Raw genomic sequence first — 13534 nt, 5'->3', positions numbered from 1 at the left:
CACCCCCCAAAATCAGTCCTGCGTTGTAAGCCACGTGAGCCAGAGTAACAGGATACAGGATCTTACCATTGCCTGCGTCGCCCTGTGTCCCAAGGCTGCCTGCCTGCCTGCCCTTTGACATCCCTATTCGAGGGATGGCTGACAACACCGTGATCCCCCGTGACAGACATGTTCTTGGCATTGGCAATAGAGGAAAAGCAGGCCTGCACATTCACTGGTGTGCTGTGTAAAGACTTTGACAAAAAGATTGTTTCGTTGTACCTCCTTAGAGCCGCTGATTCCTTTTCCTGTGTGGGATTGTAGTTGTCGCAGTTCATAGGTCATACATGTGGCCGTGTACAGGTGGAAAACGCACTTCAGGTTGACCAAGGCATCATAATAAGGCAAAGCACTCCTAGTCCCTGACATATCTCTGTAGGATTTGGATTTTAATGCGCAATTCAAAACTCAAATTCAAGTGAAGCTTTTACTGTTGACAGACCAGTGCCGGTGCAGCACGAAACTGAGAAATGACCCCTGGCCAGCAGCTGCACATCTGGTGGCGGCAGCAACTGCGGGTCAGACAGGTAGTGAGGCAGCTGCAGATCGGTCTGGCTCGCTCAGTCAGACGGTGGTTTAGGTGACTCCTGGACCAGCCACAGGCCTTTCAGATCCACTTTGACTCCCAGGCCTCTCCAGTGTGGGGAAGAGTAATGCTACAATCTAAGAACATTAGAACAGATATGCACAAACAACAGAGGGGCCTCAGGGCTCCACGAGAAACACATACGAAGGCCACGTCTGTGAAGCACTATCCCTGGTCCTGTTAAGACCACTGGAGCGTCACATAGTGAAATAAGCAGCTAAAAGTTTAAGCACCGATCAGTTAAAACGCTGTTAATCAGACCTGCCTGGTCAATTATTAATGGGCCATCAGGCCGGGCTGATTCAATGCAGCTGTAGGAGATCGAATGTCAGAGCAACTTAATACTTTTGACTTTATTTTCTTCTAATTGGATAAAGTCTGCTAAATAAATTATTATTATTAATATCAGACCTGACAATCGTAGAAGTTTCCTGTCCAAACAGGAAGGGCATCGAGCCAGCCACAGCAGTGAGGCCCACTCGCTTGTTCAAGTCCACACCTCGAGGGAGGGCCAGAGCACGCCTGGTTATTCAGCCCACCCTGAGCTCTTAATTAGCTAATTGATTCACTTAACTGAAGCACTGCAACCCTCTCTCTTCCCCAGGTATTGATTTAAAGAGCTGTAGAAGATGTAGGTACTGATTTAAAGAGCGGTATAAGACCCTGCTGCAGGCCAGCCCCCTGTGGCGCATCAGCAGTACAATTATAGACCACCCCAAGTTCATTACCCACCTGTTCACCCTCCACCACCCTCCAGACTCAAATGGACGGGTTTGTTTGGTTTTGAACTACAAATTAAAACTGCTTAAACGCAAGAATGTAGAAACTTCCTTTAAACACAGATGTGCACATAATAATAATAAAAAATTACATTCTTCCAAGAAATCACATCTATGAAGCATTTAAAGCAACCTCAAAAAACAATGACAAAAACAACAAAACACAAAAATAGCACTTTTACAGCTATGGGCAGACATGGTGACAAGGGGAAGGCCGCACGAGTGGTATCCTAGGAGCCTGCTTTCATCCCGACCCCCCTGCACCCCCGGCCTGACTGGCACAGGACTCGCTCACTGCATCTCTCGAATGGCACACTGCTCCACTCCTGCAGTTGGGGAGGGGTGGGGTGTCACGTCTTCTTCCGAGCCACGTCGTCAAGGTTAGTTTACTGGTTTTCAAGAAGATATGGACCCTCCCACTCCTATCAATGACACCGACACTCGTCTGACTCTCAGTGGGCGGCTCTGTCCCCTCAGACACTTGGGAACAAAATTCCTCTCCTCACCCTTTTCTTTTTTGGTGCCTGCAAGGTCCTGTGCAGTGGACAGTTGACACAGGGCCAGGAGGACTCCGTGAGCAGCACTGTTATTACACAGACAGCCGCCAGACTGCTGCCACCCGCTGGACCGACTCTGCACACGCAACGCCCGGAAGCCATGAACGCCACAGTAAATGTAACGATTATCACATCAAGTATAAAACACAGAACTGCAAATTCATCCTGCCTCATGGTGTGCCAGCTGAGCACACAGGGTACCTGCAAATGAGACGGGGTGAGTTTTACTCCTGGCAGAGCCTGCGCACCGCTCCTGGCGTGCTACGAGATGCCTCGGTGCCAAATCGCTGCTTGCGTGTTTAAAATTTTCCTTTTTTTTTTTTTTTTTTGCATATTCTAATTTATTAATTGAATATATACATATAGATTTAAACTGCTCTAAGTGCAATCGATAGATTAGCTCATTCATTCACTCATTCCTGCTAATAATGGTTCAGTAACAAAGTGATTTCTGTGGTATAAACACTTCCACCCCGCTGCAGAAAGCCTCCCTCAGGATTGCACGCCGTGGCTGACAGACCTCCCTGCATCCCCCTCCCTACCGCCCACTCCATCCTGGGGTGTCCAGTGTGCGTCTGTCCTCAGTGAGGGGGTCCGGGCAGCCCCAGCAGTGCGGACCACTAGCAGGTCATCTTTGCCACCCCGAGCTCCAGGCTGACCAGCTGGGGCTCCTGCTTCGCAAAGGGCTGCTGGAGCTCACTGTAGCCGTTCTCCGAGCTGCTGCTGCCCTCCACTGTCCGCTCGCCCCCGCTGCCCGGCAGCCCGCCCTGGCCCCGGCGCTCCCCCGCCTCCTCGCCCTCCTCCTGCTCCTCCTTGCGGCTCAGCGGGGCGTCCAGGATTAGGGACTGCGGCCGGGCCAGGGGGTCGCTCTCCCGCGGGATGCTGTTCCCGTCCCCGGGCAGGCTGCTGAAGTCCAGCTGCTGCAGCTTCTGTGGAGCGAAAGCGGGATCAGAGTAGAAGGGGTTCGTGGGCCAAGTCTGTGTGCCCAGTAACAAACACCACCTGATGCTGTGTGCAGAGGCAGAGCAACGACAAAAACAAAACGTGTGTGTGTCTGTCACTGAGCACGACAGAGGTGCAGCTCCTTCTGACCCCTGACCTCCTGGTGGCTTTGCAAAACATAGATATGTACACTTATAAGCCCAGTGCTACAAGTACTGTATATAAGTAAAAACTAAATGTACCGCAGGAAACCGATACTCACAGCCTGCAGTGCCCTGGCTGTGCTTTCCAGCTCCTGGCTCTTCTCTCTCAGGGCCAACACCGTGTTCAGCACAGACTGGCGGGGGTGCATGGTCCGGTCGAACTGGTGGTACAGGTTCCTCCACAGCCTGGATCACACAGTACAGAGAGCAGAGAGAGGCCAGTTAGCGTCCATTCAACACAACGCCCACTCCCCTGCCCAGAGCTGCGCCATGCCAAGCAGGATTAACCCTCTCCCTCCCTTAGCCAGGCAGTCGGGACGGTCTCTATCTACAGGTGTGCACATTTAGATGACTCAGCGAGAGACGGGGAAAGTGAGAGAAGGAGAGACGGCAAGAGAGATGGGGAGAGAGGGAGAGACCGAGACCGAAGCAGAAGAGGGGGGGACAGAGACCGAGGCAGAGATGGGGACAGTCAGCGGCGAAGGGCTTACTTGAAGTGGAAGGGCAGGGTGCTGGGCTCCAGGACGGGGTGCGTCTCTGCGTACCCAGGGCAGTAGAAGGGGTTCAGGTAGTGGCTCTGGTCGTCCAGGAGGGCGGGCCACAGGGAGTGCGTCTTCTCCTTCAGCCTGCAGAGAGCAAGACCAATCAGACTCAACACCCTCAGTCCAGCTGCACCGAGACAGAGCAGGACAACCCTCCCGACATCACTGGCCAGCGCTGGAGCCCCCCGCCTACATCTATCCGTCATCCGGAGTCGGGGAGCACCAGGCTCAAGACCTGTTGTAGACCTGATGAGGTAGGACTCCAACACAAGCTCTTTCCCGGTCCCTCTCTCTCTCTGTAGTTCCTCGTCCCACTAACTCCCTCTCTTCCCCCCCCTCCCCATGGCATCACTCACTGCAGCTCCTCCCGCTCTCTCTGGCAGTTGCCCAGGAAGTTGCCGTACTGGCAGGAGTGCACGTGCTCGTGGATCTGGATGAGGAACCACTCGTTGTACTGGAAGGCCTGAGGAAACTGCTCGGTCAGCTGCCACACGCACTCCAGGAACTGCGTGAACACTGGGGACACCTCCTTAGGGTCCCCGTCCAGCTGGTCACACCTGGGGTGGAGGAAGAGAGAGGGAGAGAGAAAGAAGAGGGTGAGAGAGAGAGATAGGGGAGTTAATGGGGAACAAGAGAGGAGGGAAAGGTTTACACTTAACAACCCAGTGCACTCTCCATGTCCCAGACCTTTAACAGGCTTGAGAGAATATAGGATCACGATTTACCACACGTCCTAAATACGTTACTAAGAGTTACGAAGGAGCTGGAGTCAAACCCAAGCAATCCAGCAGGGCGTTCTGGGGAGACCACAGACAAGTACCCTGATCCTTCAATTTCAGGATCTTTTAATCGATCTTTTTTTCTCCTCTCTTGGTTCACCCATTGCTGTTTGCACACCAGCCTCCCATTCGGAGCCGTCGGCGCGGGGACACCCTACCTGTCGGCGAACTTGTGTCCGAACGAGATCCAGTCCTTTTCGATCAACACCTGAGAGGGGCACAGACAGAAGGAGAGTAAGGATTTAGTAATAGGGCAGATATAGTAAGGGCAGCTAATCCTGTGTGTGATTCAGCTGTTCAGAAGAATTCAAAATGCACTGCAATAGGACAGCTGTGAGAAATTAAATCAAGAACAAATACTGCTACTAAATGCTTCTACTAACACTACTGCAACTACTACTATTCATATTAGTAGTACTACTACTAATATCATCATTATTATCAACTCTTTTATCCGAGTGAGAGTAGTAGAGGCGCAGGGACGTACCATGAAGCCCTTAAGTGTGCGGTAGTAAGGGTCCATCAGCAGAGCCCCCAGGGAGCACACCTGCGCCGTGCGATCCCAGCCATCCGAGCAGTGCACCAGCACACTGGCCCCCTCCACGGTCACTGCCTGCAACACACACACACACACACACACACACTGTCACTGCCTGCAAAACACACACACACACACACACACTCACCGCCTGCAACACTGCCTGCAACACACTTCACACACTGTCACTGCCTGCAACACACCACACTCACATACACCCCATCCCTGCCTGTCACACACGTACTGTGTGAGCACTATACAGTAGGCCCTGAAACACAGGGAGCTGAAGAGAATGCAGCCAATAATGTGAGAACAGGGCCTTCAGTGAAAAGCCACCCATAAAGGAGATCAGGCTTCTACAGAGCCACGCTGCCCCCTGCAGGCCAGTCAGCACTGAAGCCAAGCATGGGACAAACTTTGTCAAGAATCTTGTCAGGGAAGATAAAGGACGCCTGGGCAGCACAGGTCCACACACACGGACCACCTCTGCTCTACTCGGCCATCAGGGCCAGACTGCTGCACTGATAGAGCCACTGGCCTCCTGCATCAGACGGAGGGGACTTACTTTAGTCAGGACCATGGCTGCATCCAGGACAGCTTTGACATGCCGCAGCCAGCCCGAGCTTTCCAGCCCCAGCAGGTAGTCAGTCACAGACAGGGCCCTGCTGCCCAGCACTGCGGAGCACAAGAGCCACAGACACACAGGGCTGTCACTGACACTCACCGCAGCCCGAATCCCCTCCCACTGACTGACTGATGCTCTGGCTGACTGACTTACCGATATGCTGATTGAGACATCGACTATATACTGAAGGACTGACTGCTACACTGCCTGACTGACTGACACTTGCTCGCTCCACTTCCAGGGCTCATCCCAGCTGATCTGTGTGTATCACTGTGTTGTTGTGATGCAATGTTTAATAATGCTTTTCTTTAAATTGCTGTGGCACAACTACTAATTTTGTCCAACCCTTTTGGAACTTTCAATTTAGAATTAGGAGTTTGGTATTTACAATCCGGCCCCGAGTTCAGCACTGAGTCACTGACCTTCCAGGAGCTTCTGCAGGCTGGCCCTCATGACGTGGATGTTCTCAATGCCCACGAACTGGAAGCGGATGTTGGAATAGTTGTCCTCGTTCTCGTACCCTTTACCTGCCGCCCTGTTGGCCAGCGCGTTGAGCTGCGGCCAAAAGCAAAGACAGCGTAACCTCTCTGCACAGTCGGCTGATGCAACACAACACATCACAGCAGAATACACTAAAGCACAACACAGCAGAGGTCAGCACAAGCAGGCTGATAGGATCCATTTATTTTATTTTCAACGGTTTCTTAATACAGATCACACACACTGATAAGCAGGTAGTAGTGTGTTTGTGTGTCTCCTGACTGAGACAACAGCCACGGGCAAGCTGCCATTGCACCAGGGTGACTGTGCTCTTGGTTCAGAGCAAAATGGGTCACAGAAAACAGGGACGCCTCTGTCTCTCTCTCCCCCTCCTTCCCCCTCTCTCCGAGATGGCAGCGATAATGTATTGTAGCATCCAGACACCCACTGTGTATGTACTAACCCCTCCCTAAAATCTCCCTCTTCCTCGCTCTCTCATTCTCTCTCTCTCTGAACTCTCTTGTCTCACTGATCTCTTTTGTCTCTCTGATGTCTCTCTGTCTCCCTCTCATATAACAGTCACCAGTGTCAGTGGGTGTGTGCATCACAAGGCACCCTAACTGTACCCCCCAATGGAAGTCTATATAATGACATGAACCAGTTCCTGGGGTCTGGACTAAAACTGAACTGAATCCATCATCATAGATTGCATTAGGACTGCGGTGGAAGATTTCCAATTGCATTTCATGGGAAACTGGCTGCAGCTGCTGCTGGCTCTGGACTCAGGTAGTCTGTAATGATAGGAGGCCAGCCTGCAGCCTTCACTCTCAATGTGCAGGACAGTCACCGGTCAGTCCAGGCATCCTAATGACAAAGTTTCCAGACGTTTGCTTTGTTGGAAATAACCCAACAGAAGCCCTGAGTGAGGGAAGTGATTCGAGGCCAAGAAAGAACAAAGCTGTGTGAAACCCTCAGACGGGCAGCCAGTGTTAATTTTGGCAGATTTTAGATTTAGTCTTACTCTTTTGACTAACATGATTATCAGTTTTAGTTACATTTTAGTAATTTCATATTTCATTAGTTTTAGTTGATATTAGTTGACGAAAACTCCTGTCATTTCAGTCTAGTTTTACTTCATTATTACCATTATGCCTGATGCCAGATGTTTACATCAATTAATGGATGGATGCAAAACAAACATATTGATTGACACAGCTATTGTAAACTTCATGGTCACATTTTTTAAGTCTGAAGTCTGTGAAAATGTGTGTAATAAAAAGTTCTATTACAGTATAGAAGCATATAGTGGACTTTATTCAAATGCATATGTAATCCCACAGTTGCATTTTCCATTTATGCACATGTTATTTAGGTTTATGGCTTTTGCATGAACATTTCATGTTCAAAGACTTGCCCCGCTGATACACAAAATATTGCATGTTTAAAGCGATATTAAAAGCATAAGCATATTGTTAAGCCCTACTGTAGCCAAGTGTGAATTACACTTCATGCTGTAAGCGCTAAACTTTACTTATAAGTTAACCAATTAGATTCTAACTTTATTAATTACAAGACCTGCACTTACCAGTCCTGTATACAAAAGAACAGGCGTTTAACTTCTCGTTAAGCCCAATACAGTAAACCACACCAAGCACGTTCAACGTTTAGCGAAACACAGGCTTGTGTACATTCGGGTAGCATCTGTTGAGCAGATTTTTGCGGTTCTGCCCAGATCTGCAGAATCCCACCGATCCTATTGGTTCAGCATTGCAGATCTGCACAGTATTGCGATAAGCATTTAAACTAACAAAAACACAACACAACACACACACCCTCTACCCTCACTATCACAGAAGGAGTGAGGGACAGAGCTGCAGCGAGGCCATGGCCATGTGCACACCTACCTTGGGCCGGGTGTCCATCACGTACATGAAGCGGCTGTTGGGGTTAGTCTTGCTGATGGCCTGCAGCATGTGCTCGTCCTCCAGACACCGGGCACTGAAGCCGGACAGGGGCTGGCTGCACCGACACACCGCCGCCTGGCAGAGAGAGGGGGCGCCACAGTCACGGCTCGTTACTTTCTTTTTTTTACAGCTACAGCTGCTGCTGCGTGATGTGTCAAGTCCACTATACGCCTCATATTAATAAGCAAACACTTTCCTGCACAGCTCCCTGCATTGTACACTCAGGTCTGTTTATCCTGAAAATCAGGGGCTGTTGGAATGTGTGTGTGAGCCTGACTGACAGGATTTTTTAATTGTGTGGTGATGTGCGGAAGAAAATAATGCAGGATATAAGGAGGATATAAGACGCCATGCCTGAATGAGGACAAACACGCTGCCTGACAAAACCGTGATGTGGCTTCGCCCTGAATGTCCCGGCGGCAGGAGCCATTAGGCAATAACACAACAAATCTGATAAGGAATAGTTTTGATGCTATAAAAAAAAAAAAAAAAGGATTGTGCGGACTCTGTCTTCAGCTGACTCACTGGGCTGACTCACTGGGCTGACTCACTGGGCTCCAGGAACAGCCGGGTGAGGGCCCAGCAGCAATCTGTACAAATTGAGGTGGGCCCAGCAGGAGCTCCCACCGAGTGCTCTGCTTTCTTTTTCATGTACCCCAGAGGACACGGCTAGGTAGCAGATAAAACACAATCTGGTGGTGAAAACCAAGGTGGGCCACCAAACAACAGACTGTCAGCGGCTTAAGATCAATACACGTGGAGGCGGCGGCTCAGCCTGGCGGGCACGGCCAACAGCAGTGGGAGAAAGGCTGGCAGCCGCATCCCAAATCCCAAACACAGCCCGGTTCCACCGCTGCCAGCTGGAGAGTCTAATCTAGAGCCCACTAGGCCGACCACCACGGTTGGAAAACTCAACGGTGGCAGTGCTGCACTCTCTATTTATATTCTCATTTCATTCTTTTTTTTACCTTCTTCTCCTGGTAGAAATAGGAAAGCACCGGGAAGCGCCCTTTGCTCCTAAATTTCGAGCTTCCCACGATGATGGGCTTGCTGGCCGAGATGGGCACGTACAGGTCTTGCGGATACGTCTCGCAGATCTGTGTGAAAAACAGAAAAGAAGAGTCACAGCACAGTGGGAACGCCACCTCAGCACAGCTTTGGCGAGGAGATTCCAGTGCATCAGGGTCATTGGAAGAGAAATACATTAATCAGTTTCAAGTAGTCTGCTCTCTCCTGCTGCATGTCCCTCCGGGCCAATAGGCCAGAAGAGCAGATGCAGAGCAACTCACGACAAGAGTGAAGTCCATCGCCCTGGCTGCCTTCCCTCTGATGTACACAATCGATGGCATACAGGGACTCAGCAGGGACAAACCTCGCTTCAGTCCCAGGGAGCGATAAACTCCAAGCTGTTACGTGTAACTACTGTGAGTAGTTATTGTGAGGCACGGCGGGGGAAGGGAGGATGGATGCAGCGGTGCATTTGTGGAACGCTGCGTCTCGCATTGATATCAGGACTGTGAACCACACCACCAACCCCTGCAGTGGCCCTGTGTGTCTCAGACTCCTCACCACCCCCACCTTGTAACCCCTGTTGGCATCTGTCAGCTGCCAGTGGTCGCAAGGCACCCCCATCCGCTCGAACTCCGATGCCAGGTCGATGAGCTGCCAGCCCTCCTCTCGCTGCTGCTCTTTCTGCTTGGGGTTGTAGGAGAAAGCGTAGAGATGGTTGAAGGACACTGGAAAACACACACACAGACAGAAACACACAGTCAGTAAACGCAGAAACAGTCTGTAGAAGTCACGCCAGGGCGCGCAAAGAGCTTGTGAACGCAAACCCGAAAACCACCTCCTGACATCACAGAACAAAAATAAACAACTTAAAAATGCTGTCCTTCCCATTCCAGCTGTGCTTCCAGAAAACCAGTTTTCATCTCCACACTGCCAGTGCTCCCAGCATGCCTTCTAACCAGTGCCACGCTGTGTCCGCTGTTCAGAGGTGGGCACAACCAGAACAGAAACAGAAAAGCAAACAATGTACCCCCTCTGCCCGTACCCGAGTTTGGGGGTTTAACTACCTTGACCCTGACCCCCACCCCATCCCCAGGACCTGGTCAGGGACCCTGGTACACCCCACGGATCGCCCTCCAGCCCCACCTGGGCGCAGCAGGCGCAGCAGTGAGCTGTAGACATCATGGCAGTCCCTCTCCCGCGGCACCACGAACTGCACCACCCGGAAGTTACGGCACTGGATGAGCAGGGGGCAGCCGCTCGTGGTCAGGGACAGCTTCTCCACTGAGGCAATGTGGTGGTGCAGGATCTGAAGGACAGAGAGAGAGAGAGAGAGAGAGAGATAAAGACAAAGACTCTGGGCCGGCCTAGTCCTGGCCTCCCAGGAAAGGGTTAAGCAGCCCAGCGTGTCTGATTGGTATTCAGCGCTGGCTGGAGACGCGGCCTACAGCCTCTCCATTCACAAGAGCTGGGCCCTGTCCCTGGGGTTTCCACGGTTACCCCACAGCAGCCGTCACATCTCCATTAGCCCCCACTGGGAGGAGCGCTCGGCACAAAGGCTGACTGCCGAGGGCCACGACACACACTGCCCGCCCTGTGAGCGCTAACCTCTGCATGGCAGCGAACCCTGGCAGTGAAGTCTGGCTCTACAGCGGGCATGAGGCTTCGTTACAAACGCTGCACAATGTGTGAACATGGTGAAGCGTTTTAAAAAAAACACCACCAACAACAACCTGCATACCTTTGTGTCCTTACATGTAAAGCATTGACATATATATTGATTGTACTGTACACTGGTATGTCTCTGCTGACAAAGGTGTCTTCAAAATGAATGAATAATTTATTATTATTAATAATAATAGTAGTAGATTCTTACCCATATCTCCTGCGCGTTGTTGTCACTGGCCTCTATGAAGAGCAGGTGGGTGGCAGTGAGGTACAGCGTTCCCGAGGTGAACTTGTTACTGAAGCGGTCCAACAGCTTCACCTGCTCCACCTGAAACACAACCGCACAGCACGGCCGGCCGTCACACAACCGCACAGCACGGCCGGCCGACACACAACCGCACAGCACGGCCGGCCGACACACAACCGCACAGCACGGCCTGCTGAACAGTGCTCTCTGAAAAAGGTTTCCATGGCATCACTGATTAATTGACGTATCACTGCCAGACAGCATCCCAACGCCCCGACCCCGTGTAGGAAGCTGCAGGCACTGCCCTACCTTCCTCACTGACTATGATCAGAAAGCATCAGCCAACAACAGCTGAGCGGCCCACCCTTGTCTTGGTAATTAATGACATCTAAGCAGATAAGGGGGCAATTTTATTATTGTAATTGTTATTGAGTAAATGAGAGGAGGACTCCAGGTTGTTTGGTTTTCTTCCCCCAGTACAATATCACTGCTGACCAACAGTGTGGGTTATTTTGGCTCATCAGTGGAATTCCTCCTCCCGCCCATCTCCTCTGGTTTTGTGGCTGCACATTTCCTGAGAGAGTGTCCTCTCGCAGAACAGGGCGACTGGAATGAGTGTCAGCCACAGACAAATACAACCAGCTCTGTAGCCCAGCAACAGGTCTGCAGCTCGGCAACAAGAGCGAGAGCAGCACGCACACAAACAAACAAACAGGCACACTGACACATACAGGCCGACCAGTTTGGCAGAACAGAACAATATGTCAGCTGAGAAATGCCAATCTGTCAAGCGCATTGCGCAGTAAAAGGCAGCCCTACAGCCTGGTTTAGTCCACTGTCTCTGTCTGTGCAGGCCAAGCTCTCATTCCAGCAAATTAAGTATATGCTGGTCCGTCCATCCCCATTTGCACAGAAAGATTACCTCCATCCTAATGGACCCTAAGTGATCATGCAGTGTAAGGGGAAGCTTTTAATGAGGAACATGAAACCAGGAGCAGCAAGCCACTGCTCCCAGAGAGGTTTATTATTTTGATTGGCAGCACTGTCCACAGATGGTCACAGAAGGAGGGTTAGGATGTGCTGCAGTTCCTGATGTCAGCAGATGACGCCACTTTCATGACTGCGTCTGCCCGGAGTCAGGAGTCAAAATAAGCTCAGCGGGATCTACAGCTGCCTGGGTGTTCGGTGTCCCCCAGGTGTTTTGCACTGTCAGAAAACAGACATGCTTTCCGGAAACACAAAGTGAAGAGAAAGTGAGCGGCCACAGAGAAGGCGGTGAACTCGAATGAGATGTTTTGATATGCCTGCTGGGGAGTTGGTGGCTGCTCTGTGGTGGGAGGTGTGCTTGCCTGACCCGTGCACCACCACACCCCGTGCTTTTAAAACTGCGTGTGCTCAGTACTGCACGCCAATATGATACGAGTGTGATGCACAAGAAACGAACCCGATCTTTGAAGGCGGCGGCGGGTGGGCTGACGGGTTCTACGAATGACGTCATCACGTTCCGAGCCACCGCTGCATGGGCGCTGTTCAGAGCTGTGGGCTTTTCTGACTGCAAACAGTGTTGCAAAACCAGGCCAACACCCCATGTGCTCTGGCTGGACTCTCTGGCCTTTTGTTATCCTGCTTCTTTCTCTTAGATTTAGTGCAGCTTAGTCTGTAGTTGACAATATATCATCAAATATAAGTATATGTTAAAAAATGCAAACTTACTACAGAGTTCGAATAAAGACTGCAGCCAAACGAAGACTAGTAATAGTAATAATAATAATAATAATAATAATAATAATAATGATAATAATAATAATAATAATAGTAGTTCAACGTCGTTAGGATTGGCACTTAACTATAATGCCTGTGAATATCCCGACAATATCATGACAACCACTAGAAAGTATATGCATGCATATATTCATACATACATACATACATACATACATACATACATACATACATACATACATACATACATAAATAAACTCCCCGGATCTATCGCCAAACGGCTCCAGTGCGGAGCAGCAGGTCTGTTTTTTCCACGGCTCATCCAAGCCCTGATCCCAGCCCTGATCCCAGCCCGGTTCCCGTCCGTACCTTCGGCGTCCGGATGTAGTCCATGCTCGGTTTCACGGCAGACGATGCGAATCAGCACAGGGTGACAAGCAGACAAGCCAGTCGCTTGGTTCCGGATGGTCCGAAGTGTACATATGCCACCTAATGATAACATACAGCTCCCACCACCTCCTTCTGCTATCCAGCTCTCTGCCGTGCTGGAGACTTCCTGCTTTGACGTCTCAGGAGAAAAGAAAAAACATGCCGCTAGGCACGCTGGGAGTTGTAGTTTTGTTAGGAAAACTTAAGTACTCAGTGCTGCGGGGATTTGTAACCCTGCAGCAAGTCTAAATAAAAGCAAACAGACAAGGCAGGTGCATCACACATTAACCTCCATTTCACTGCAATATGCTTTTTTGCACTGTATGCTCAGATTCTGTAACAGATTTTTTATAGATTCCACTAATAATATCAATCATAAAAATAACGGATTATACAGTGGAAATAGCCCCTATGACTAATTAAGCC

At 50.5% G+C, this 13534-nt stretch overlaps 1 protein-coding gene across 2 annotated transcripts; it reads right to left on the bottom strand.

The window, feature by feature from the left end:
* Window positions 1-1443: 1443 nt before the first annotated feature.
* On the bottom strand, window positions 1444-13250 carry mtmr6 (myotubularin related protein 6). Of its 2 annotated transcripts, XM_066698994.1 has the most exons (15): window positions 13049-13250; window positions 12402-12614; window positions 10919-11038; window positions 10189-10351; window positions 9613-9770; window positions 9003-9131; window positions 7975-8109; window positions 6013-6145; window positions 5531-5640; window positions 4915-5040; window positions 4586-4635; window positions 4005-4205; window positions 3598-3732; window positions 3166-3292; window positions 1444-2890 (listed from the first exon to the last, which is right to left on the bottom strand). In XM_066698994.1, exons 2-15 carry the CDS (start codon window positions 12453-12455, stop codon window positions 2582-2584), a joined length of 1950 nt encoding a protein of 649 aa, XP_066555091.1. In that variant the 5' UTR covers window positions 12456-12614; window positions 13049-13250; the 3' UTR covers window positions 1444-2581. The 2 variants fall into 2 exon arrangements, with proteins under 2 accessions (XP_066555091.1, XP_066555092.1); XM_066698995.1 differs by lacking the exon at window positions 12402-12614 and having other exon boundaries at window positions 13049-13249.
* Window positions 13251-13534: the final 284 nt, after the last annotated feature.

The sequence above is a fragment of the Amia ocellicauda genome, chromosome 3 (genome assembly GCF_036373705.1).
Source record: "Amia ocellicauda isolate fAmiCal2 chromosome 3, fAmiCal2.hap1, whole genome shotgun sequence".
NCBI lineage: Eukaryota > Metazoa > Chordata > Actinopteri > Amiiformes > Amiidae > Amia > Amia ocellicauda.
This window is presented reverse-complemented; position numbering and strand designations above follow the sequence as displayed.

Coding starts and splice junctions, on each gene's coding strand:
- mtmr6 (XM_066698994.1), bottom strand. CDS start 12,455: ATGACGTCATTCGTAGAACCCGTCAGCCCACCCGCCGCCGCCTTCAAA. Junction 9,771..10,188: donor GCTGCGCCTGCTGCGCCCAG/GTGGGGCTGGAG, acceptor TGTGTTTTCCAG/TGTCCTTCAACCATCTCTAC. Junction 4,206..4,585: donor GGACACAAGTTCGCCGACAG/GTAGGGTGTCCC, acceptor CCTCCACCCCAG/GTGTGACCAGCTGGACGGGG.